The sequence below is a fragment of the Balaenoptera physalus genome (assembly GCF_965194825.1).
Source record: "Balaenoptera physalus genome assembly, chromosome: 11".
NCBI classification, from domain to species: Eukaryota; Metazoa; Chordata; class Mammalia; order Artiodactyla; family Balaenopteridae; genus Balaenoptera; species Balaenoptera physalus.
Window position 1 is genome coordinate 102,572,658 of NC_138896.1, and position 25,622 is coordinate 102,598,279.

The following is a 25,622-nucleotide window of genomic DNA, read 5'->3' on the forward strand; positions in this document are numbered from 1 at the left end:
AAGTTACTGTAAGCATGGCAGGAAAGAAACCAAAAAATTCAAGTTGTGAACAATTCACAAATATATGGTACAAATGATGTTCCAAGCTGATACATATTAAAATATATGATGTAGTTCATGGTATATTTATATCAATTAATACACATTAAAATATACTATGTGGTTCACGGATTATTGATATCTACCTACTCTTAAGTGTTGGGTGTTTTTAATGAAAACAATATGTTAAGGAAAATCATAACCAAATAGAAGCCATCATGCATGTTTGCATATTAAAACAACTAAGCCACATTTGCTACATTATAACAGTAAAAACATCAGCTTTGTGAGCCATGATGATTGGGGATTTTCTAAATTGGCATGGAACTAAAAGATCTGGGTTCCAGGTTTTGCTTGGCCTCTTTCTATCTCTGTTACTTTGAGGAAATCACTTTTCCCTCCCAGCTCAATGCTTGAAACACACATACAAGGCCAGAAACTCAGTTATGGGTTCCCAGCCCCTCAGCCTCAGGCTCTGATAATCAGGGGTTGTTAGTTACCTACTGGGTTTCTATTGGAAGCTCCTGGGTGTCCTTGCTGTGAGTTAACTAGCAAATCAGATACTGCCATTCCCCTACTTAAAGCTCTATAACATCCTGTCCAGTATGGTAGCCACTGGCCACGCACGGCTATTAAGTGTTTGCAAAGTAGCTGACCTTAGCTGAGATGCCCTGTAAGTATAAAACACACACCAGGTTTCAAAGATGTAGCACAAAAAAAGAATATAAAACATCTCAATAATGTTTTACATCATTCACAAGTGGATATGACACCATTTCAGATATATGGGGTTAAATAAAATATAGTTTACCTTTTTATAACTCTTTTTTAATGCGGCTATTAGAAAATTTTTAATGATATATGTGGCTCACATTATATCTCAGTGGGAAAGCACTGACCTATAGTTTCCTACGGTCCTCAGAAAAAAATTTAAATTCCTTGGGACTTCCCTGCTGGTGCAGTGGTTAAGAATCCGCCTGCCAACACAGGGGACACGGGTTCAAGCCCTGGTCCGGGAGGATGTCACATGCCGTGGAGCAACTAAGCCCGTGCACCTCAACTACTGAGCCTGCACTCTAGAGCCTGTGAGCCACAACTACTGAGCCCTCGTGCCACAACTACTGAAGCCCTTGCGCCTAGAGCCCGTGCTCCGCAAAAAGAGAAGCCACCACAATGAGAAGCCCGTGCACCGCAACGAAGAGTAGCCCCCGCTCGCTGCAACTAGAGAAAGCCCGCGTGCAGCAACGAAGATCCAATGCAGCCAAAAATAAATAAATAAAATAAATTAAAAAACAAAATTTAAACTCCTTATCAGCATCCAAAGTGATCCACTCCCGACAAGGTCTCCTCACAACTTCTCCTTGTCCCTCATTACTCTCCAACTATAATGACCCTATGATCCCTCAGACACATCAAGCCCATGCCCACCTTAGGGTCCTAGCACTCATGACTCCATCCTTCTGGAATGTTCTTTCTGTGGCAACTCTGCTCATCGCCATGCTGACTCGAACTCCCTCTTTAGGTTTCATCTCACACATCACCTCCTCAGTCAGTCCTTCCTGGACCACCTGATCTCAAGGGACCACACATCCAGTGACTCACTCCTCCATTTATTTCCTCTGAGGCCCTCATTGCCATTCTTAGTTCCCTCATCTAATGATCTGTTCACCTGTTCCATGCCAGTCTCCCCCAACCAGAATAGAAGCTGTATGAGAGCAGGAACCTTTCCGGTCTTAATCAGTCTATGTCATATCTACAGCTCAGGGCCTCACACATTAGAGTTCTCAGCTCAATGTTTGTTGAATGCATGAATGAACAGTGAAAAGAGCATGAAACTCAGAGTCAAAAAAATCCCACTTAGGACAAACCCAATGACAAGGATAACAACACCATCACCTTGCTCCGAATGCTGACTCTTGTCCTATAATCAATCCTTGACAGTCACTATAGGAGGCAGCGTGATAACTCAGACGACACAGTCTGGGGCTAAAAGCCCTGAGTTTGAATTTCAGCTCTGCCACCTGCTGGAGTATGACCTTGGATGGAGCCCTTGACTGTCCCAAATCTCCATTTTCTCCCAGAGATATAATCAGAATTATTATGGAACAATTAGAATTATACCAGGGTTGTCTTGAAGGTCAAGTAAGATAAGAGCTTTGTGAATCAAAGAGCCCCAGTGATATTTATCAGACCAAGACATTCTTGAAGGGGAAGGATTCTTTTATTTACCTGGGTGTCCCCAGCACCTAAAACAGGGCTTGGCTTAAGGCAGGTGCCCCCAAAACTACTTGATGGATGAATGAAGCTTCTAATAAGCCCCAGCACCACCAAGCAATGAACCTTGGGGAAATCAGATCTCTTTCCTATTCCAACCTGGAAAAGATACCCCATTTTCTCCCAAAGAGAAGCAAAAGGACCCCAGAGATGGAGTGAGGCTGAGATATAATGGGCCCTACTGCCTCCATTTTCCAGAACAGTCCAGATTATAAGACTCTGTCCAGGTGTCCTGTCAAAACTCTGACTATAGGTCCCCTGGAACATTTGGCTTGAGAGTAGGATTTAAAGAGCCAGAGTCAGCACCCTCAGCTGAGGACAGACTAAGCACTACAGGAAGCAGGGAGCAGCTTTCTGCCTGCGACAGGTTCTTTTCCAGAAAGGAGAGACAAGGCCATCCAAGCAGTAGCTTCTTTTTTTTTTTTTTTTTTTTTAATTAATTAATTTATTTATTTTTGGCTGTGTTGGGTCTTCGTTGCTGCGTGCGGGCTTTCTCTAGTTGTGGCGAGCAGGGGCCACTCTTCGCTACGGTGCACATGCCTCTCACTGCGGTGGCCTCTCTTGTTGTGGAGCACGGACTCTAGGCACACGGGCTTCAGTGTTGTGCCTCAAGGGCTCAGTAGTTGTGGCTCGAGGGCTCCAGAGCACAGGCTCAGCAGTTGTGGCACAGGGGCTCAGCTGCTCCGTGGCATGTGGGATCTTCCCGGACCAGGGCTCGGACCCGTGTCCCCTACATTGGCAGGCAAATTCTTAACCACTGCGCCACCAGGGAAGTCCCCAAGCAGTAGCTTCTGATACTCATATTTTGAGAAAGAGCCACAGTACCTGCTTCCTTAATTGAAACTGTAGCCAAGGGTAAAAATAAGAAAAGGGGAAGACTGTCTTGTTCGGAGCTAAACAGTGTTACCGTTCATAAAAGTCAAATTATTCCATGGAACAATAATTTCTCAAAATGGGGCAGGGAGGGTGGCTGGGAAGAGAGTGGGAAATGACTTCACTGGGTAGGCTTCTGCCTAGTTTGCAAGGGATAAAGCTTGCCTTTGTTATTCTCCTGGCTTCTGTTCCCATAGCTCTGAAGTCTAAAGGCTTCTGGCAGGACATCCCAGTTCAACACCATTGTTTCTAGGATTTGCTACTGAAAGGGCTATTCACGTGGAAACCTCTCCCAGTCCAGGCTTCCGTTGGCCACGGTTAATTTACACCCTGGTTTAATCATGCAGCCCACCTACGAAGTTTGGACAAACCAGACCAGGGGTGGCACTGAGCCGTCTCTCACAGTGCCACCTTGCCAGCTCACTGCTGGCTCAAAGCCAGAACGCAACCTCCATTCACTCCCCAGATGTGTTCTGAGCATCAGTCACGGGCTAGGTGTCGGGGCTACAGGTGGGAGCAAGCGAGACAAACACTGATCAGAGCGGAAATCCATGAAAGGAGAAAAAGATCATCCCGCGTCTTGGAAAAAAGGAGTCACAGACAGAAAGCCCTTTCCAGGGATGTGAAAAAAGAACCACAGCTTGGGATCATGGGTCAAGATTCGGGATCGCTGAGGATGATGACGTGTTAAGAACCAAATTGGAGGAGGCTTTAAGAAGGAAAGCGTCTCCAATAAGAGAAAAAGCCCTAGAATGTGACCTGCAGCTTCCCTGTCCCCTCAAATCAGTCCCACACGATGTGCTTTGAAACCACCCTGCATTCTCCTTGCAAACGGGTTTTATTTTAGCCCATTCAAGCCCTGGTTTCCAGCAGGGGTGCACTGCCAATGTGGGTTACAGGACGAAACCTCATGACAGAGTACTCTCCTGTCTGGGGAAAAAGGGCTGTGTTTAATCCTCTGTCTAGGCTGGGAAAATGGCTCTGGGAACCCAGGTCTGTGGAACTGGCTTAATAGCTGTGGATTTATAGGCAGACAGCATGACACAGTGAGACCTGGCCGATTTTGTCTTCTAGGACTTGTGATGTTAGATGTTGCAAGAGACTTCCTCCCAAGGATGTGAGAAATCCACAGATGGAATCATGCTTGTCCAGACCTGCATGACTCAATTAATCTAAAAAAATATGAATTTCCTAGTTTATGTCTTGTTATCCTGTGTCCCTTCTCCCCAGATGAGCTCTCACGCTCCCTCTCTCAGGTTAAAGCCTTGCTGAAGAGTTCACCTTTGGCCCAGTGACCCTCTCTGATCCTATTCCCTCATCTGTTAAATGGGAGTGACAATCATCATCATTATCATGGTAGCAAGAGCAATACCTGAGATAATTATTAGATAACAATGAGAAAATATGACTACAGGAGTGAAGATGTACATGCTGCCACGTATAAAATCAGGACAGTGTTCTCTTTCTCCCTGAATGGGGAGGACTGACATGAAAGCAAGTTATAAAAGGCAGATTAATACTTTACAAACATTAAGTTTAAAACACAAATCACAACTCACTGCAATCTCACCTCCTCTCCGATGACTGGAAAACTTGCCCAGGTTTGGGAAAAGCTAGCCAGTTTAGTCAAAGCTGCTGCATACCACCTGCCCACCCCTCTACGACAAGGCAGAAAGGGTGGGCAGGGGAACACAGCTCAGCATTTATTTTTGGACCCAGCTCACTAAAAATACCCGAGCCTTCCTGTTTGATCACTCTCCCTTTTGACCTGAATGGATCGCGGGGCCCGGCGGCCCGCCCCACCCTCTGCCCATTGTCCTTTAAAGGAGAAGGGCGTGGGGACGGATTCCTGCCGCTCAGGGACAGATGTGCGCCGCCCGGGCAGGCAGGGGCCGCGGCCGCACTGACGTAAGGGTAGCGCTCACTCCGCTGCAGCCTCCCGGCCGGGCCCAGACCAACCGAAGGGAGGGGGGAGCCGCGCGCTGGGATTGGCTGGCCAAGCGCGAGCGCCCGCGCCGATTGGCTGGCGAGGTTTTAGAGGGAGTCCCGCTCTCCAATTAAAGGGCCCCGCCGCGCCGGGCTGCGAGCAGAGCTCGCCCTGGGCCAGCGATCCTGGCCATTCAGCCACCCCTGTCCCCGCTGCGCGCCCTCGCGCCTCTGCCTGAGAAGCCAGGCGCTGTCTGTCCACCCCAGAAGAGGATGGCAAAGGTGGCCAAGGACCTCAACCCAGGCGTTCAGAAGGTGAGCTGCGATCTGTCTGTACTTACCCAGATTCTTTCTTTCCCCGTTTCCCTCTCCTCTGTGTTCCTCCTTACCTAGAAGTAAGGAGAAGGAAATTCATTAAATTCCAAGACTTAACAGAAAATAGAAAAGCTGGGAATACATGTTTGAGCTAACAGGCGCACACCCCAAATTTTACTCTTAAAGGTCGTCGTGTAAAGTTTTTGCCAAGGATCTTAGTTCTCTGATGATGCTAATTAAAATTTAAATAAGGTAAAACTTTTTCTGAAATGGTAATTCTCCGGTCTGTAGCGGGGAAAAGACCCTATCTTCCCCCTCCTGTGATTGAGGTGAAGGTTTGGGGAGGGGGTTATATTTACTCACAAGGAATCTCCCTTTTTGCCGTCATCCTAGCGTTTTGTGTTTTTCAGACTCACACACACACACACACACACACACACACACACACACACACACACACACACACACACACACAGAGAGAAACCAGTTTCTTTAGTTGGTGATATTGGCAGTGGCAGCAATTCCAGCACACGGGAACTAATTTCTGTCCCCAGGGTCTGCACGTTTCCCTTTCAAGAAGGGCTGGCCGGGAGCCCAGAAGGTCACGGGTGAATTACTGCCTGAGGGGCCTGCAGCTGTGCCCTAGCTCCAACCACCGCCAGTTACGTACCTGCAGGCAGTTGGGAGGGGGCACAGGCTGGAGGCTTAGAGGACCTGTGAGCTGGAAGGAAGCCGAGAGACAGCCTAGACCAGTGGAGAAACTGAGTCCCAGGGTCACAAAGAGTTGCTCCCAGCAGGCAGCAGAGCCTAAGGAAAACCTTAGGCATCGAAACCCCAGCCCTGCCACTTTTTAGCTGCATCACAATGACCGAGTCCCTTTTCTGAGCCTCAGTTCCCTTGTTTCCCATGGGGGGATGATAGGTCCCACCTCCCTCACAGAAGCAGTAACAGCGATGGTACCCTGTAGGGTCATCTCCCAAAGAGAACTTGGACTTGCAGGGCAAAGTCCTCTTTAGACATCTGCCATTACCAGAGGCGTGGGGGGGGGGGGAGGGTGTGCAGGGGTAGAATGAGAGGGGAAAAAAAAAAAAAAACTATGTCAGAATCAAAATGCAAGCCAGCCACTTAGAGGTGCAGGATTCACGCATCTGATTTACAGCTACGCCACTGCATGGCTGGCCTGCCCCAGACTCGCATACACAGAGGGCATCAGACCCTTCTGAATGTGTACACCAGGGCAGACTTCATCAGGGCATCTCTCTGGAATGTACCTGCCCCCACTGCATTTGCCAGACTATCTGCAGAATCCAGTCATCTCTCCTCCTTTGGAATTCTCACAGCATGTTAGACCTTGGTAAGATACCCGGTAATTTCTACCCACTAGTGAGTCAGGCGCACACTGCTCTCACTTCTCTACCCACCTTTCTAAACTCCTTGAGGACAAACCTTTCTCGCTCATCTCTGTCCTGACGCAGCACGCCATGCACAGCAGGACTCAGTCAACTACAAGTGAACGGGCTAAGACCATGGTGTTCTCGGACAGTACAATTTGTGCGTTATTGTTTTCTAACCTGTGGCGGCAACCGGGATATTTGTTGGCTGAACTGCCTCCCCAAATTCAGCCGAGGTGAAAGAGTTCAGAGCTAAAGGGGCAGCGTCTCACTGTCCACTGGAAGATCAGATGGTTCGGGGTGGTTTTACTACAAGCTAGTGGACGGCTAACGGGTGAAGGGAAACAGGATACACGGAACACCCCTCCTCAGCACCGGCCCCGGCCACCACTCGGAGGAAGGCTTGCTTTTATTTTCCTTTGCATGGGAGAGTGTGATTATCTGGATTAGAGGTGGAACACAGTCTCCTACCTGTCCCCCTCTAGTGCCAACTTCCTTGGCCTGCAAAGCGTTTATTTTCCATTTAGATCCAATTACAGGCTTAGCAAAAGAATGTGGTGGGTAGAGATGAAAGGGTGGATATTTTTTACCCTTTGGGACTGTGACAGTGGAGGAGGATCACCACTTGGTTGATTAACCCATGTCATCCACTCAGAAAGTCAAGGGAAGGGAAGGGAAGGGAATGGGGGGAAAGCTCCACTTGCTTTTGCGTAAGCTTGTACTTGCTGAGCTGTACAGCGGTGATTAAACACTGGGTCACATCAACAGCATGCTGCAAAACTTTTATTGCATAATTTACTTTTAAAATCTGCAACAGTGGGGGGTTTTCTAACATTTGGCTTCAGGAGGCATAATCACACTTAGGCATTTTGAAACAATTTCATGGACCCTTAGAGCTTCAAGGGACCTATTTACAAAATGAGAAATGATTACAAAGGGCCTACAAGCTGACTCCACTGCCCTGCCCCCAAAGGGATGGGCGCTGCAGGGAATCCCTAGCAGCTGGAAAGTCAGAAAAAAGTCTTCAAGAGAGAGAACATAAAATCCCAAACCTGGAGTAGGCTTTGAGACCATCTATCCAATTCCGGGCAGACAGGGGGACTGGCCGTGGGTCACATCCATAGTTCGTGGCACAGCGTAGAAATAGTTCCCTATGTCCTCTCATCTGTGCTGAGTCGAATGCTCCCATTGGCGGCTCTTGAGTCACGATCTGTTTTTCAACTGGGAAAGAGGTTTCCTAGCATGGAGAGTTTCCCTGAGAATCAGGAACTAGCCACCATGCCCTGGTAACAAAAAGCCTGGAAGGCCAAATGCCATTTCTCTTGGTGGAATCAACCACCACTGTGGATGTGTTCTTCTCTTGTTTAGTAAGCGGTTAGTATTCTTGTAACCAGATCTGGGTTCAAATCCCAGCTCCACCACTTACTAGCTATGTGCTCTCGGGCAAGCTGATAAACTTCTGAGTCTGCGTCCTCATCTGAAAATTGGGAGACACTAAAAGCATCTCCCTCCCAAGGGGTCCGTCCGTGGTCATGAAATGAGCTGATGCATACAAAGGGCTCAGCACATGAGCGCAAATAGTTTTAGCCATTGTTATTGTCAGTGGTGGTTGTGTATTTCAGTGGGTGTGTGATTGCTGAGTCTTTTGGTGAATGAAGGACGTGCTTTTCTTTCTTCAGCTGACTGGCCCATCTGACGAGTAAGTGATTTTCATTCGGCTGAGCGAAAGCCAGCTGCTCAGCCTTGATAACCTAGAACGATGCCCGGTGACCCTGTCTTCATTCTAGCCCAACAGATACAAAATCTGCTTACACAACAGAGACCATCAGTCACTGAGCATTTCACTCTGGAGTGCTGGAATGGTAGGCCTGGAAGCAGACACGGAGCTCTTTTCACTTTAGAGATTAGGAAACTGAGACCCAGAGAGGTCAAGCCCCTTCTCTGAGATTGCTAAGAAGGTGGGCCAGGGCCCATTAGGCTCCGTAAGAATACAGGCCCCTTGGCTGCCAAAGAGCCATTTGCAGGAGTTTGGAAAGGACTAGAACAAAAAGATCAGAGGGCATGTTCACTGCTGACTGTGAGTCTGCCAGTGGACCGGCTCCGGAGGGTTCTATTTCTCACCCCTTGGCACCACGTCGGAGGAGCGTGAAAGAATGGTTCGTCCTAGTGCGTTGCCAGGTTCAGCTGGGCGTCTCCCTCCACCCTCCTCCACATCACGCCCCTCCTGGCTTTCCTGTCCTCCAGCTCTGCCCTCCCCTCTGTACTCAGCCCTTCCTGCCTTCACCTCCAGTTCCTGCCGCGTGCAAAACTGCTGGCACGCTGCCTGGGCGAGCCGATCCAACATCAACACGGCTCCTCGAGAATTGGCCTTGGCTCCCTCCATCTTCGAAATATATTAAGCTGTCACTTAAAGACTTTAATAGCCAAGCCATTGGATACGTGCCCATAGGTGTATAAGCAACTTGGCCCAAAGAGAGCCATATTAAAAAAAAAAAAAAAAAAGAAAGAAAGAGAGAGAGAGAGAAAGAAAGAAATTATCCAAGTCCTTCTTAAAGATCTCCCCAAACAGATGCTGAAGCCACTGCTTGTAACTTGCAGATGCTTGTCACGTTGTGCAGACACGTCCGAATATATGGGGTTGCGGCTGACAGTTGACTTTCACCAATGCATCCACCCCCTGAGGTGGTGGAAGGCAGGGAAAGGTACCTCGCAGATCATCTCTCGGCTTTATTCTAAGCCATCTCAGCTCCAAGGCCTTCTCCCGGCCCAGGGCTTACCAACAGTTCTACAGGCAGGACAGGGGGAGAATGACTTTGGTATTCCCCTCTGGATCCCGTGGTATCCCCTACGGAGCTTCCCGAAGTTTGATCTTCTCTCCATGTTAACTGACTAAAGGTGACGAGGGAGAAAAAGAATGGGCTAGATTCAGCAAAGGCCTGGGGACCAGGAAGGAGGGACAGGTGCACAGACTCACATGTGCATCTTCCTTTCCCACCCCTGCTCCTGCTACTTCCGGTGAGGGTAAGTCAGGAGCAGAGAAGTCAGGGAATAGTTCCTCCTGTAACCCACCCACTAGGGTCAACTGGGCTCCACAAGAGGTATTCCATTTGACTTTGGCAAGGAGAATCTTTCCTTCCAACTTGCACATTCAAAATAGTGTCTGTATAATAAAGTGGAAATCTGTCCTGATAAGCACAGACCCTGGGGGTTCTTATCTCCCCAGTGTTCATCCGACACCATTGAAATATGTATCATAAGAAGAGTTTTCTGGCTGGGGCGGGGGTCGAGTCATTACAGTAACTGCAAGCACTTACCGGTGACTTTGGATAGGTCACTTTTCCTAGGAAGTGGCCGACCTTGAATGGGAACTGGACTCCATTCCCCCTGCAGTCCACTGACCTCTCCTGTATACCACACTGTCTCCCAAATCACAAATGATTATGGGAAAGCGGGACTAAAACTCAGTTCCACTGAAAGCAGAATTGGGGAACAGCTTTTCGGGACCTCCAGAAAGAAGAGACAGCTGCTGCTCTCTAAGTGCCTTTGTCTGGAAATCTCCCCCTCTTCCCTTTCATTGGCTAGTAGGAAGAGGATGTGGCTGGCAGCTGCCATGACTTCACCAGGTGCAGGGTCACCAGCCACTTGCACAGGAGACCCTCAAGATCGAACCATTTCCTTAACTTCACATGCAACACTGGGGCTATCCTGAACCCATTCTGGGAGCTGAGCACGTATCCGTGGCACAGATCTGCAGATGCTCCAGAAATGCTGTCTAGATAGCTCTTCTAGAAAGAGTGAAACAAGAAGTCAGGTCTCCTATGTGGACCAAGACTCTTTTAGTGGCGGAAACTTGTATTTGGTGTCTAAGCCTAAATATTTGATGTGGAAATCCAGTTGCTCACTGTCTGCTCTTTTATATGAGAAGTGTTTACATGTTTTCTCAGAAAGGATGTGCTGGTCTTACTTTCATCATCCATTTGGACTCTTGTCCCCTAAGGATCTGCAGGAAGACTCATCTGTTCTCTGTTAGGATGGACAAGTTGGGGGAAAGGCACGAGAAAGGAAGGAAAGATGTCTTTTGAGTACACTCAGGATGCTTGATGTTTTCTCACATCCTATCTCACTTAGCCTTTAGGACTACTGTGCAAAAATATTAATATCCTTTTTACACATGAGTCAATTAACGCTAAGAGTTTAAATGACTTGCCTAAGATCATATGATGACAAGTTAAGAACTCATACCCGGTCTTCTCTGATTCCAAAACTGAAGCTCTTTCCACTGCAGGAAGAAACCAGAAGGCTTTCATCAGAAGCAGAAATCTGGTGGTGAAGGACTAGGATTATTACTACAGGCTTCACACAGAGATCAAGGCCTTCCTACACACTGATAGTGGGATTCAGGAATGGCCCGGCATTTGCCAAAGGTAACCAGGCATCTGTGCCTCTCTGATAGTTCTTGGCCACGACCAGGTGTATACCGTCACCCACACCAAGTCAAAGCTATTTCCCAGGTAGAGAAGAAGGACTTTCTAGATTTCTCCCTTCCTGGGTTTCTAGAAGTCTGATAGAACTGTCTAGAGAGAAGGCTGGTAGAGAGACAATCCAAAGAATCATACAATATTATCCAGAAATTACCGAAGAAGCAATGATACGTGACAAAAAAAAAAAAAAAAAAAAATCCTAGAGATCCAAGTTCCAGAGCTTCCAGGAAATTCTATCCTGGGGATAAGCTTGGCCTCTGGAATGTGTATCTCTACATGCCTGGTCAGCCTGACTCACGGTCTACCCAATAACACAGGAATCAGGACCAAGCAAAACAGCCCAAGCCCCCACCAGGACATGCTTTAAAAGGAAATAAGATTGCCGAGGGAGAAGAAACCAAGGGCTGTATTTGGCAAGTCACTCTTTTGAAGGAGAAAGTTAGTGCCACGGTCCAGCCCATGGCGGCTGTTTCAAATCCACATGATATGTGTATGGACTGATTTTTTTTTCCTCCTCCTATTTTAAAACATGAGGTCCTTAAAATTAATCTTCGGAGAAAATGTGAAGGAATCATTATATAAAAGAGCTGAGACAAATCTAGTGATCTGCTTGGTCAATCCCTTCATGTGGCAGATGGGACATGGGGGGAAAATGTCACATCCAAAATTTACATGTGATATAGCAGAGATGCACTGACTCACAGCATCTTTTAAGAATGAAGGAGAAAAGGGTATCTTCTCTCTTCCATCACTTCCATGGCCATGGTACCCTGATTTCATGTCACCCTCATACCTTCAAAGCTCAGAAGGTCAGGTGAACATTTTGGCTGTGAACGTAGCTTTGGCCACATGGTTCAGAGGCCATTTTGAGAAGTGGCTAAACATGCAGCCTTTGCAAGCATGGAGATCTAGATGTGACACGTAGTTCTGACATTTTCTAGGTCTGCAACCAAGTTGCTTATCCTCTCTGGACCTCTAGTTCCTCATTTGAGAAAGGGAATTAATAATAGTGCTATATTTAAGGAGTCTAATGAGATAAAGCAGGTAAAGTGCCCGGATGCATAGTACGTTCTGAAAATAATATTGCCTCCTGCTATTATTGGTATGCCCTCTCATCAGCCCAGTGCAGAAATCCCATAGGTAGTTAAGTGCTAGAACGTGGAAGACCAAGTTCAGCTTACTGACGTCACAGGTGGCTTCTAAGGTATCAGACTGCAGGACCTTCTCTTTGTAGCTAAACTTAGACCTGGCCATAAATAGACTCTGGTCACATCGTCTGCAAAAATCATGACAATGGCAACAATTTGCCTTGGGTGTGTGGTTGCCACACTTCCAAAAAGCAGCCCTCCCCTTTGCTGAGACCACTCGTTGGTCCCAGCTGGGTGATCTGACCCAGGCACTTACCCTCGCCAAGGCCTCGGATGTCTTGCTTATAAGACAGGGTAATAGTCACCCATTTCTTCGTTTAGCAGATATTTATTTAGTACCTATTATGTGCTGAGCGCTCAGTACAAGGCAGTGAATAAGAAAGTTTTGGTTCCTGCCATGTAAACTTGAGTCTAGTGCAATGTGTTTTACATGACGGTAAGAGAAGAACCAAATAATGGCAGTGTTCTTTCACTCTGTGTGTTCCTTGACCTCCCCCATCACAAACACACACACACCCCTCTTCCTCCTCTTCTGCTGTCTACCCTCAGATTTCAGCACTACACACATCTGAGCCACTCCCAACCTCAGTCATCTCTACAGTGTAACAGTGAAATAAGTATGACAATTCTGCCCCCAGCTGTTGCATTTTAAACAGGGCATTGAGTGAAGAGAAGTCTGAGGCAAGGGGGCTACTGGCAGCTCTCAAGTACCACCGGTAAGCAGTGGCCCCGTCAGCCCCCTCGCAACTGGTGGTAGACCAGTTGTCTGTGCTCAGCGCATGTCCTCAGGCGGCTCAACACCCCAGGCTCTGTCCTTCCTGGTGCTGGTGTCAGAGGCACCAAAGGGCAGGAGCATGGGGTGAGAGCTCTGGGCTGACTAATGCCCCATAAGAAACCTGCCTTAAGAAGGTAGCGTCTATTTGGGCTATATGACTAAGAGGCATTTCCACGTACCGATTCACAAGGCTGCCCACCAAGGTGACTGACCTGGCTAATCCTCTGGCTGGAAGAGGTGGAGGGAACGTGCAGCCCAGCCCTGCCCTCATCCTGGAGGAGAGCCACCCACCTGCCAAGGCACACCTGTGCTCCCCGCCCCAGCTTTGGCCCTGTGGCCACCAGTGTCCTTGTTAAGGGGGCTGGCTCTGATGGGGGGAGGGGTCAGCATTTGAGGCTTATTTTAGAGGAAGTCTGGGAGGGAGATTTTGTTTTTAATCTTGTTAGTAGATAGAGGAGAGGTTTTTAACCCGGGATCTGTGGATAGAATTGAGGGACGTAAATTAAGAAAACTATTGCATCCTTATATACTCAACCTCTAACTGAAATATAGCATTTCCTTCCATTATAAATGAAGACAAAAGCCCTGGCAGTTTAGCATCCCCTATGCCATTTTTTTTTTTTTTTTTTTGTATATGACATTTAAGTTAGAAAATGATAACTGGAAATAGGCCCCGTTCCCTTCATACCGATGGAAATCTGATGTTTTCATAATCCTATTACAGCCAAGAGAAATGCCGGGCATACCGCTCATGCTTGTCCTTATTCTGAAATAACAGTAATTAAATCCACAGCTGGTCTTGTTAATTAATTTAACAAAGGCCCGTGTGTTACTAAATTACAGATTTGTTTTTATATATTGATATTATTTCAGTAATATTCATTTCCTTTGTAATCCTACATATTTTAATTTGTGCATTTAAAACATGGTTCAGAGAAGGGACACTTCCATATCAGACAGTCAAAAGGGCTCAAATAGATTAAGACTTCTGTCGACATAAAGCTTTAACAGTATTCTACACACACGTGTGCACAAATATACACATGTATGCAGATATAAAAACACACATGCACACACACAACCATAGTGGATTGAGATCCGAGGTCCTTAGAATGGACAAACTGGGTTCAAATCCCAGCTCTGCCACGTGTTTCCTATTTGGAGAAATCACATTACCTCTGAGCCTCAGTTTCTTCATCTATAAAGTGGGCCTAAAAATTGTCGTCACAACAATAATCTATTAAGTTCTTAACACAGTATTTGACAACTAATGAATGTGTGTTACACAAGAATTATCATCACTACTGAAAGAGCCAATAAGAGTGAAATGGTAAAGAGAATGAAAACATTATTTTGATGACACTTATTACCCACCTCTGATTTGGCTGACTTTAAGAATTTATTCTGTGCAAACACGTATTCCGTGTAATTATTATAAGCCAGGGACTGAGCTGGGAAGCGGAGAAGTAAAAAGGAAAGAAATCCCAGAGGCTGATGGTTTGAGAGACAGAACAGCCAGTTTGGCCAGAAGAGAACCAAAGCAGTGCCAAAGGCCTTGATCAGAGGTACAATCGAGGGAGTGAGGGAGATCAGAAGAGGAAGTACTTAACCTCACCTGGGGAGGTCAGGGAAAGCTTACCGAGGAGACGGCATCTGAGCTGAGTGTTGAAAGACAAGGATGAATGAGTGTTAGGATCGGGTCACAGGCCAGTTTTATGCGTTCCAAGCCTGAGACGCATATTCTCCATCTGATCTGACTTCTAATTTGGGGAATATCGTCCATCTTGAACTACAGAGAAATACGTTCCTACGTATCCATCCATCCATCAGGCATGTCTTGTACGTTTCTCGTATGAGAACTTGTTCCTCTCGCCTCTCAACCAAAACCCTTGGGGGTGATGGGATAGCAGAGCCTGCCAGCTGGCATGCTTAAAACTCCTAAGCTCAGCAAAGGAGTTCCAGCAAGCTCACCTCCAGTCAGTTTGAATTTTTGCAGGAAGATGTAGATTTGTGTTGTGATCAAAGGAAAAAAAAAAAAAGTTAACTGAGGATATGCAACATATATGGAAAGAAAGGAACACACAGAGACACAGACAGACAGACACACACACACCCTCTGCAAAATTCAGCACGCTGTCCTTGTGAGCAGAATGTGAAAACACAATTCAGAGGACCGTAGGATGGTGTGTCCACCCCGAGTTTTATTCACCTCCCAATTCTCAAGTCATTTAAATGGTAATTAGAGGAAAAGAAATCCTACAGAGGATTCCTTGATAAACTGTGAGGAGGAAAAATCAGCCTTTTGAAATATGGAGACTTGAGTAACGAGATCCAGACTCTTGCATCAAAACAATTCCTTTTGCACCGTTCTTCAGATTTCTGACTTGGTCTGAGACTGTGGGTCTCTTCTTGCCATGTTTTTGAGCAGGTGATGCCTCAAAATGAAAACCATATGGTTTGGATATCAAAATGCCACTGGGATGATTGTTGTCAGTTGATTTTTTCAGTTGCTTGTGGTACGTTACACAGAGAGGGGATAAAAATCCCAGATGATTCCCTGCCAATTATCTGGAAAATAAAATTCTGGGGACCATCCCTGTGTTTGCAAGGATCTGACAAAGAGGTGAGGTTTGATGGAAAAGTTGTGTTTCCTCAAGTCTGTCCTCATTCACAGCCAACAGGCCCAAACAGCCTGTGGAGAAAACACACCTTATACTAAGATTCACGCTAATTAGAACGGCTCTTGTCACCACCCTGTACCTTTCCTTGGACCCAGCCCAGGGCTGAGACCATCACGAGGAAAATCATCATATCCTTATTTGAATAATTATTATACTGTATATTTCAGCAATTAGAATTAATTTTTAAGAGGTAGAACAGGACTTACAGGTTCCCTGGGTCAACTTCCTTGTTAACAAACAAGGAGAGAGATCCAGCAGGTTAGGTGATGTGCTCAAGGTCACAGAGGTAATTAGTAGAAGAGCTAGGATTAGAATTCAGGGTGTCTTAGCATCTCAGGTTCAGAAAGACTTAAAAACTATTTTGTCCAAGTAGCCTATCCAAAACCTTAAATGGGAGATGAACCAGGGGGCCAGATGCTGTAAGAACCACTGACAAGCACTGAAACCTCGTCAAGAGATCTGGTTTTTTGAACCCCTTTAATTATTAGACAGCTCTTTCTTATTTTGAGCTAAAATCTCTTCTCTCTACAACTTCCCGCCACTCCCCATTGGTCCTCTCTGTTTCCTCAGTTCCTTAGTTCAAGGATGCAATGGCCACATTTTTCTAACGTTCTGATTCTGGTTCACCGACCAAGTCCTACATATTGGTCAAGACTGAGGTCAGAGCATCTATTTCCTGGGTTACTTCCTACCTGCTGGGAGGCCTAGAATATGCTTTTAACTGAGTGACATGGCACAAAGACAGCCCCCACTTTTTGTTTTGGCATCAGTTTTGGGACGTGTGTCACCTCCTCCAGCTAGGTACTTCCATCCTCACCCAATAGGGAAGGCCACTTCTGTGCCACCAAACTATCCTGTTCCTTGGAAGAGAGTTCTTTTTTTTTGAGTGGAAAGACATGTCAAGTGAGAGGAAACAGGAAATTTTAAATCACTAAGGGAAGAACTCCAACCTCATATCATAAACACTCATGAAAAATCAGCACTGTTCCACATGCAAAGTACCTGATTGATCAAAAGTAAGGGGGGGTGGGCGGGTAATAGGAAATCAGAGGCAGCTACGAAGGTAAAGAAGAACACCTTGGTAAATAGGGTAATATCTTTCTGAAAAGCTTTTAAAGATGATTTGCAAAGTTGTCATAGCTTATTACTATATGGAATGCTAGAACGGTAAGAAAGTAGTCTAAGTTTTATATCCTTATGACTCTTGCATCTGGAGGGAATGCTCAGTAAATAAATATGAAAGCTGGTCATCAAAATTAACTCGATTTCATTAAAAGATACCACTAAGAAATCGAAAGACAACCCAGAGAGAGAAAATATTCATAGTACATATATCTGACAAAGGATTGTAACCCAAAATAGATAAATAACCTCTATAAATCAATCATTTTGAAAAAGCAATCCATTTTTTTTAATAGGTGAAGACTTCAATAGGCATGTCACACAAAAAAGATGTCTAAATGGCTAATAAGCGTAGGAAAAGGTGCTCAACCTCATTACTCATCAGAGAAATACAAATTAAAGGCACAATGAGATAGCATTATACACCCTACAGAATGATGAAACGAAACACTGACAAGAGCAAGTGTTGATAAGGACGTGGAGCAGCTAAACTCACATACATTGCCATGGAGAATGTAAAATGACACACCCACTTTGGAAAACTGTTCGGTAACCTCTAATAGGATTGAACATACACCTACCCTGTGACCCAGCAGGGTCTATATCCATGAGAAAGGAGCGCAGATGTCTACCAAAAAACTTGGACAAGAGTAGTTGGAGAAGTTTTATTCATAATAGCCAAACTCTGGAAATAATTCATACCTTCATCAACAGGAGAATGAATAAATAAATTATTTTACGTCTACACAACAGAAAACTACTTAGTATTAATAAAACTACTAATATATGCATCAACATGGGTAATCTTAAATAAGTTGGACAGAAGAAGTCACACTCAAAAGACGACCTACTGTCTAATTCCATTTATGTGAGATTCAAAAACAGGCATAACCCATCTGCAGTGACGGAAGTCAGACTAGTGGCTAAGAAGAGGTTGTTATTGACTAGAAAGGGGCATGAGGGAACTTTCTGGAGCACAGGAAGTGTTCTTTATCTGGATGGTGGTCCCAGGGGATATACATATAAAGTAGTCAAGTGAATACTTGGGATTTCTGAATTTTTACTGCATGTAAATTTTACCTTGAAGCACTGTTAGAAAATAATCAAGATGATATTTGACAAATAATTGGAAAGGGTTGCATATTCAAGCAGAAGGATGTGGGGACAGAGAGGTTGAGGGCTGAGTTCTTGCTTCAGCCCCGGGGAGGTACCACTTTAACAGACAGCTTTGTCCCAGGGAGCTGCCACTAGGACACTTTAGAATCTCTCCAGTGACTTTAGTCTGGCATTACCGTTTCTACGTGATGGGGCCCTGTTCAGCCTTATCCATCAGTACAACATTCTGTTTCCCCCAACCTGATCTGTCACTTTTTCCCTGAAAACGCTTGTTCTTCCTCACTTGCACACTAAAAGGCCTTCTTCTCCATGGGCCAAAGTCCCATCCATTCCTCAGTGCCTTCCTCCATGAAGCCTGCAGTGCAGACAAAGTTCTCTCTCCTCTGAACTCCCAGCATGGATTTGCTCTCCTACTGAATGGACGTTTAGTTTCCCTAATGGTCCTGGTACACATGCTATCACTGTCCCACCCGCTTAACTCCTGTCCCGTAACATCTTTTTTGTCCCTACATCCTCCATGAGTAAGCTCCTTGAGGGCAGGGACCATGCCTTAATTCTCCTTTGTGTCACCCCGGAAAGGCTGCATACAGTAAGGGCTCAGTAATATTATGGACAGAAAAGGAAATGGGACGGAATCAGGATACAGGAGAGAGAAGGAAAGGTATCGAAAGAAGTGAGAGCAAGTTGGTTCTCCTTCCTGACAGAGACAAGGAATCCTGAGAGGATAGAGAGGGAGAGAGAGAAGATGGGGTCGGAGGACACAGACAGACATGGAATAGAGTAGGTGAGACTATTAACCTCTTCCACAGCCCCATACACGTTGCGTAATCTAAAACCTTCTGATTCGTGGGCCACGATCAGAACTGGCAAGATGATGGGAACGGGGCCAGATGAGTGGGAGGAAGACTCCTTGGGAGTATTGAGGAAGGATCTCAAGATGAAAAAGAAACGAAAGTGAGGGGGATGGGAAGGCACCGTTGCAAAGCAGACTCGGAACTTTTGAAATCTGGTCCCCAGTTTTATTCTCCTCCTTCAAACTCATCTATAAAAGGATGGACTTTAAGACGGCAGATGAGCCAAGCCTTCATTTGTTTCCTTCCTTCAGACAACAAACTCAAACCTTCATCTGAACCTGGAGGCCCCCTGTTTCTGTCTGGAAGTCTCTTGAGAACAAACTCGAGTGATTTCTCTGGTCTGGGGAGGAAGTTGGCTGGGACCTCTAAGCAACAGCAGCCGAACCTCAGAAGGGTTGGCCCTCCTGAGAGATAAGATCCAGAGGGACGACTGAAAATTGGCTGAAATTCAGTCCAAACCACTCATAGCTCAGACCGATATCTACTTTAAGTTTCTAGTCCTTAATGAATATTTATACCCAAATAGAGCCAGTGGAAAAGTTCCATCTGTGTGGATTTTAAGAGTTTTGCCTTTCCTCAGCCACGTTAGCAAACTCAGCAAAGTGGCAGAATCACTGCCAAGCACATGCTCTATGAAGTGCAAGAAATTCTGAGACGGTCCTGGACCCATCATATTTCTTCTCATCCTGAAGGCTCAGAGTTGGCATTCCCTTCTTTAAAAATGCTTAATATCAACACCTCTCGGTACTTTACAATTTTAGCCCAGCCTTTGACACTGTGCTGATCGTGAACACTTTTTTTGAAAGAGTAGATAAGCCTATTCAAAGCTCTGCTGGGTGAAACTGCTTTGTTGGCTGCTATTTTTCCCATCTTTTGAAAATCTGAATGGTCCAGTTAATCACTTTAATTCTCCTCTTTACTCTGCGAGTAGAAAAATGGCCCCAAATTTTCTCCTCACTTTTATTAGTCATTCCATACTCCTCGGAACCAAATCACCAGAAACTGGAACCAGTTCTGCTCTTGGTATGAGGGGCAAAAACAGAAGCCTTGCCCTTGCACTTGGCATATTAACTGCACTTATCAAGCACAGGCTATGTGCCAGGCATTGTGCTACATAGTTTCTTCCTAATCTTTACACAAATCCTATTTTACAGATGAGTAAACTAAGGTTCAGAGGGATGAAGTAAATTGCCACAGTGACACAGCTAATGTGATAAACATGAATTAAATGTTCAGCTCCCCCTCTTTCCTCTAAACCATTTCTCATCTATACCGAACATGTTTACAGGGTTCCAGAACGATGGGCCATGAACTTGTTGGTCACAGATGAATTGAGTTGGTACCCAGACATGCATTAACAATGTTGAATCACATTAGTCAGAATTTGTCTCCCTTTTCAGTTCTTTCATCCTTTGGATTATATCCAGGAGGAAGTCTGCACCTGGTGCTAAAATGGCTTTAACACCTGGATCCCTTGCCCAGTGTCACTTTGAACAGATGGAGAGCAGTCCTCAGGTTCAGAGCTTTAAAACGGCAAGAGTATTAGCTAGACTTTAATGTTGTTGTTTCATATTTATTGTATTTTTTATGGCTACCTCCTGTTTTTTCAAAACAAACTTTTTATTGAAGCATAGTTGATTTGTAATGTATTAGTTTCAGGTGTACAGCAAAGTGATTCAGTTATACACACACACACGTGTGTGTATATATATATATTCTTTTTCAGATTCTTTTCTATTATAGGTTATTACAAGATATTGAATATAGTTTTCTGTATTGAATATTTCTTTCTGTATACAGTAGGTCCTTGTTGTTTACCTCTTTTATATACAGTAGTATATATCTGTTAATCCCAAACTCCTAATTTATTCCTCCCCCCCGCCCTTCCCCTTTGGTAACCATAAATTTGTTTTCTATGTCTGTGGCTTAATTCCTATTTTTATACATTTTAGGGATAAAGGTTTTTTTTTAAGAAAGAGGTTTTTTAAAAGTGATCTGTTTGAAGAAAAATTGTAAGTAAACAATCACACAGATGGTATACTGAGGATAGGATTTAGGAAGAAGGAACATAGGGCTTCATAAACACCTAATACTTGATAATACCTGATCTCTACAGCACTTTCCAATTTTCAATATCTCTTACATAAATTACCACATTGGATTCTCACAACAACCCCATGACGCTGGTAGGAATTATCCACTTTAAAGACGATGCATTTAAAAAATCGAGGTTCAGAGAGCAGGAACTGCTCGCCATGGTCACACGGGCAGTGAAAAAAGCAGCCAGAGTTCAGGTTCAACTCCAACATGCATGGTGCTCCGCCAGCACTCCGCCGGCGCATCACGTCTAGGGCAGGAGCAGATGAAGGGCTATTCCGAAGCAATGGGCCAAGGCCAGAAATGCCAAGGAAAGTCTGCAGAACTTGATGACTCTCCCGACTGGCCTGAGTTTTCACAAGTTCCCCGTGCTTGTATATATTCTATTTCATGGACAAGCCTGCGTTTGCTCCATTCTGAGTTTCTCTAGAGAAGTCCGACTCTCTCTCCTTCTAGTGAGTCCCCTTCCAGAAGGTTCAGAAACTGATCCTCCCATCAGGGCAACATCTCCTACCTTCTGGGGTCCACTACAGAAGGGGTGACACAAACTAGAAATGGGCCCCTCAAGGAGGAAAAGCCAGCCTCCGCCCAGGAAGAAGAAGAGCATTTCTTCCAGCAGTTGACTAGGGTTCAGACCGCAGGTCCAGGTGACCGGATGAGCAGGGATTCCATAAACGTGGGAGAACCAGTGGGTCTGGGTGGCAAAGGAGGTGAGTTGGCGATTCCATCAGTCTATCCATAGAGAGTTTGCAGGAGCTGAACACACTCCTGGAAATGATGCCAAGAGCCGGAGGGAAGAGTTGAAGCCGTTTGAGCAGATTGATGCATAAGAGAGAAGCATCCTGAGAACCAAGGGGAGACCAGAGCCAGGGCTGGAACCTTGGAGGGGGGAGGGGAGCAAGTGAGGGGAGCAGAGAAGGGCTGCCCAGGCGGGTTGGGTGACCAGGGGAGGCTAGAATTCTGGAAACCACAGGAAACCAGGGGTATCTTCTTCCAACTTGTCCTGCAGACAGCTGCCTCAAATGGAAGATCTCTATTATGTGTTAGCTTTTACGGCACCAAGAAGCATTGCTCTAAGGCAGAACTGAAAGCGTTACCAAGGAAGCTATTGAAACCCATGTTTATTGAGGAGCTACTATGTGCAAGGCACTGCCTGAGGCACTGGTGATAGAGAAATGAACTAGACACACAGGGACCCTGCCCCCATAGAACTTACGGCCCAGCAGGAAAGAACGACATTGAAGAGTTATATCCGTGATTAAATAATTACAATCGTGATGGGTACCACAAAGAAGTACAAGATACAGGCTTTTCTAAGACCCTGTGATAGGGGTACCTAAAGGACGAACAGGAGTGTGTTAGGTGAAGGGAGAGAGATGAGGAAGATGGTCCAAGCAGAGGGAACTGCATATGGGCTGGCTTAGAGGTATAGAGGAATTTGGCGTCTTTTCTAGGGCATATGGTTAAATGAATAATTCTAAATTTACTCCAGAGATAATTTTCTGGAAAGGAACTTGGCTTCAGTATCTCTGATTTTACATATTCATTGTGTTCCGTGAGCTTCAAAGGTGGGACCTTGAAAAGTGGCAAAGTGAATGACCATCTGCTAACTTCTGTTTCATAAAAATGAAAAACTTGGCCTAAATCCTCTCTAAGGTGTTTCCCTTTCTAAGCATCAGTGATTTTCCTGTGTCAGGTTTTCGTAAACACTGAATTCAACTCTGTAGAGTATGGACAACTAGTGCTTTATGTAGGGGGAAAATCAAGGAAAGGATAAAATATTTGAAAGTGTATTAAATGTTAGTTTTAACAGCAATAAAGAGAGAAGAGAGAAGTCATTTATAAGGATACTTGATTTAAACCAAAAAAACGTCTCATGAAAAACACCGCCCAAAAACACAAGTGCTTTTTTCCTTCAAGGCACCAGTGTTGGCTGAAGGAAGCGTGTGTCTCAATGCTTCCCTTGTCCTATACGTTAACCATGAGATTCCCAGCAGGAATCGTTTATATAAGCAAAGCCTTCAGACATTTAATAACAGTGCTGTACATTTACACGCCCATTTCCTTTTAAGATATTAAGATTCAGATAGGCAAGATAAAAAATTCTCCAATTTGGTTTGCTAAGTGCCCCGCCCCCATTTCGAAAATTAACACCAATAACAGTGTGTTATCCTTGGAAAGCTCAGTGATGCTGCAAGTTCAGAATTCAGAGGCACACGACCACACCCCCCAAATTACATCCTTATAGGAAGCTGTTCTTAAGACATCAGGCCTCTAAAATCAGGAGAGTCGTAGTAAAACTGGAGAGACAGAATGAGTAAATATTGCCAGCCTCAAGCTTACAGTTTTATACTTGAGGAGGAGTCTATCAAGGGTCCAAACCTAAGAACCCCGCAGCCAGTGAGATTTTCACTTCCGAGGGTAACCTGGGGGCACCAAGCTTGCTCTCATTTGGGAAAGGGGTGGCGGGCGGTAAAGACTCCCTGCAAGGACTTTCTTTTCTTTTATCTCAACTCCCCCCGAGCTACTTCGTAAACCTGTAAATAAGATTCCCAGGAGGACTGGATAACTTCTGGCTCTGAGCGAGGCTGGTGGCTTTACTTACATCTCCCCAAAAGCTGGCAGGGCCTATCTACGAAAGAAAAAAGACAACTCCAAGGAAAAAAAGATTGTGTCGGAGCCTCTGGAAACACTTAAGTTAGGCAAGAAATGCCAGGTCAGCTCCTGCCCTGTGCAAATCCCTTTCACAGCTGAAGAAACAGTGCGCATGCTCTGGGAAGCTGAGGGTCTCAAAAGGTCCATAAAAAGTCTGGGGCCGGGGGGGAGTGGGTGGGTGGCACGAGAGGCAGGAGGACCTCTCCTCACATTGACTAAGTAAGCAGCCAGCGACATGTTCGGATAATGGGCGGGCTTTTCTAGAAACGGGCGATTCTCAAAAATGGGAGAGAAGGGTTTTGCCCCCTGGGCTGGTTTGATCTGTCTGTGCTTGACGATGCGCTATGCACGGTACCCCTGGCAGCGTCTGCAGTTGGTTCAAAGGGAGCTAGAGTCAAAGGGAAATAAGAGTTCAGTCCTAAAAATCCTATCACCTGAGTCCAGCAGGGTCCCTGACACAGAAGATTTGTGGACCTGCTTTGGATACAACCACACGTAAACATCAGCTATCAGCAAGAAGCTGGCAGCCCAAGAGGCTGGTTTGCTTTCCGCCCTGCCACTAGAATGTTAAACAAAGGAGTCAGAGTCCTGGGCCGGGGCTGACAACTCCCTAGATTTTCCATAGCTGTCACACAGATCCAGCCCCCAGCCGTCAGTGGCTCAGTTTAGGACATGGGACTTTTTTGCCCCACTCAGGACTGCTCTTTTTTCGAAGTGACCCCAGCCCCATCACCTGTGAAAGGTAATAAAAGATACTCTGCGAATATTTCAAGGCTGCTCCCTTGCAAGGGCTCTGGCGGTGCCAGCTGAGAGAGGAACCCTCCACTCCAACTGGTTCATAGAATTGCTACAGCTATTCAGTCCAAACAGCCTTCCTGTCAGGCCTTTCCATGAGCTGCCAACCCTTGAAAAATGCACTGATTTGAGTCTTGTCGCCTCTTGGATTCTTTTTTGATGAAAGTGCTAAAAACACAGAAGAGTCAATTTATCGAAAAGGCAGACAGAAAGAAGGCAAAGGAAAAAGGGGTAGATAATCCCCTATCGTGGCTGCCTGAGCATTCGGTGTCCGCACCGTCCTGCCAAGTGATGATGTGGTACAGGGCAGACATTACTAATAGACTCAGCCAAGCAGGCCAGATAGCTGAGGCAATCACGATGGCAATAATTCGTTTTTCATTGGGGGGAAACCCCCAGGATGCAGCCGGTTGAGCATGGGGTCAGCTCTGGGGGTGGAGTGCGGTTTTACAACCAGCCACCCCAAAGGCAGGGGGTCTGGGCATTCGTGCTTTTCTGGAACCAACCTCAAATCAGTGAGGCTTGTCTGACAAGGGCTGGGGGAGGGGAGGCAAAAGCAGGGTCTTAAACAGAGAAGGCTTTCATTTTATATCTCCCTGTCCACATATGGATTTGTTTTCCTACTTGGTTTTCATAGCCAGATTAACCCTTTTTGTTCACACATGGTGCGAACCATGGGGATCTCCAATCATTTCCTCCCGCGGAGGGGAACAGAACCAAATAAGTGATTACAACTATTAGAAATGTTCCGTAAACGGTTGTATATGGCGGTCAGGAACTTAACGGGGGAGGGGGGAGGGAACCTAGTCTAGGAAAATCAAGGAAGTGAGAAGAGGAACTGGATGGTGGTTTCTAGAACTTTCCTGGAACATGCTCATTGAGGAGCCTGAGCAGATGATTGGGACCCACTTCAGGGACAGCTGGTGTGGGAGATACAGGAGCAGCAGGCCCCTCACCCCACAAAGGGTCTGGGCCCACCATGCTTCCTGTTCACCTTTCACGCGCTCTAGAGCATCCGTGAATTCCATGCTCCTTCCTGGCCACCCTGATTTTAACTTAATTTTACCTGTTAAACATGAT

At 45.8% G+C, this 25,622-nt stretch overlaps 2 protein-coding genes across 4 annotated transcripts in view; one reads left to right on the forward strand and one right to left on the reverse strand.

Annotated features, from left to right (window-relative positions):
• The window catches only part of LOC309637532 (uncharacterized protein), a 413,691-nt gene extending 389,804 nt beyond the window's left edge, over window positions 1–23,887 (reverse strand). Inside the window, exons 1-2 of the mRNA XM_082412458.1 lie at window positions 5,791–23,887; window positions 5,454–5,501 (exon numbers count right to left, since the gene is read on the reverse strand). Of these exons, the coding sequence (XP_082268584.1) occupies window positions 5,454–5,501; window positions 5,791–5,815 (73 nt within the window). The 5' untranslated portion in view covers window positions 5,816–23,887. The remainder of the gene's footprint in view (window positions 1–5,453; window positions 5,502–5,790) is intronic.
• LMCD1 (LIM and cysteine rich domains 1) overlaps window positions 5,074–25,622 on the forward strand; it is a 69,047-nt gene continuing 48,498 nt past the window's right edge. The window contains exon 1 of one of the 3 annotated variants that reach the window (XM_082412362.1): window positions 5,074–5,427. In XM_082412362.1, coding sequence (XP_082268488.1) covers window positions 5,386–5,427 — 42 coding nt within the window. In that variant the 5' untranslated portion in view covers window positions 5,074–5,385. The remainder of the gene's footprint in view (window positions 5,428–25,622) is intronic. The other 2 variants (XM_082412363.1, XM_082412360.1) reach the window with 2 other exon arrangements.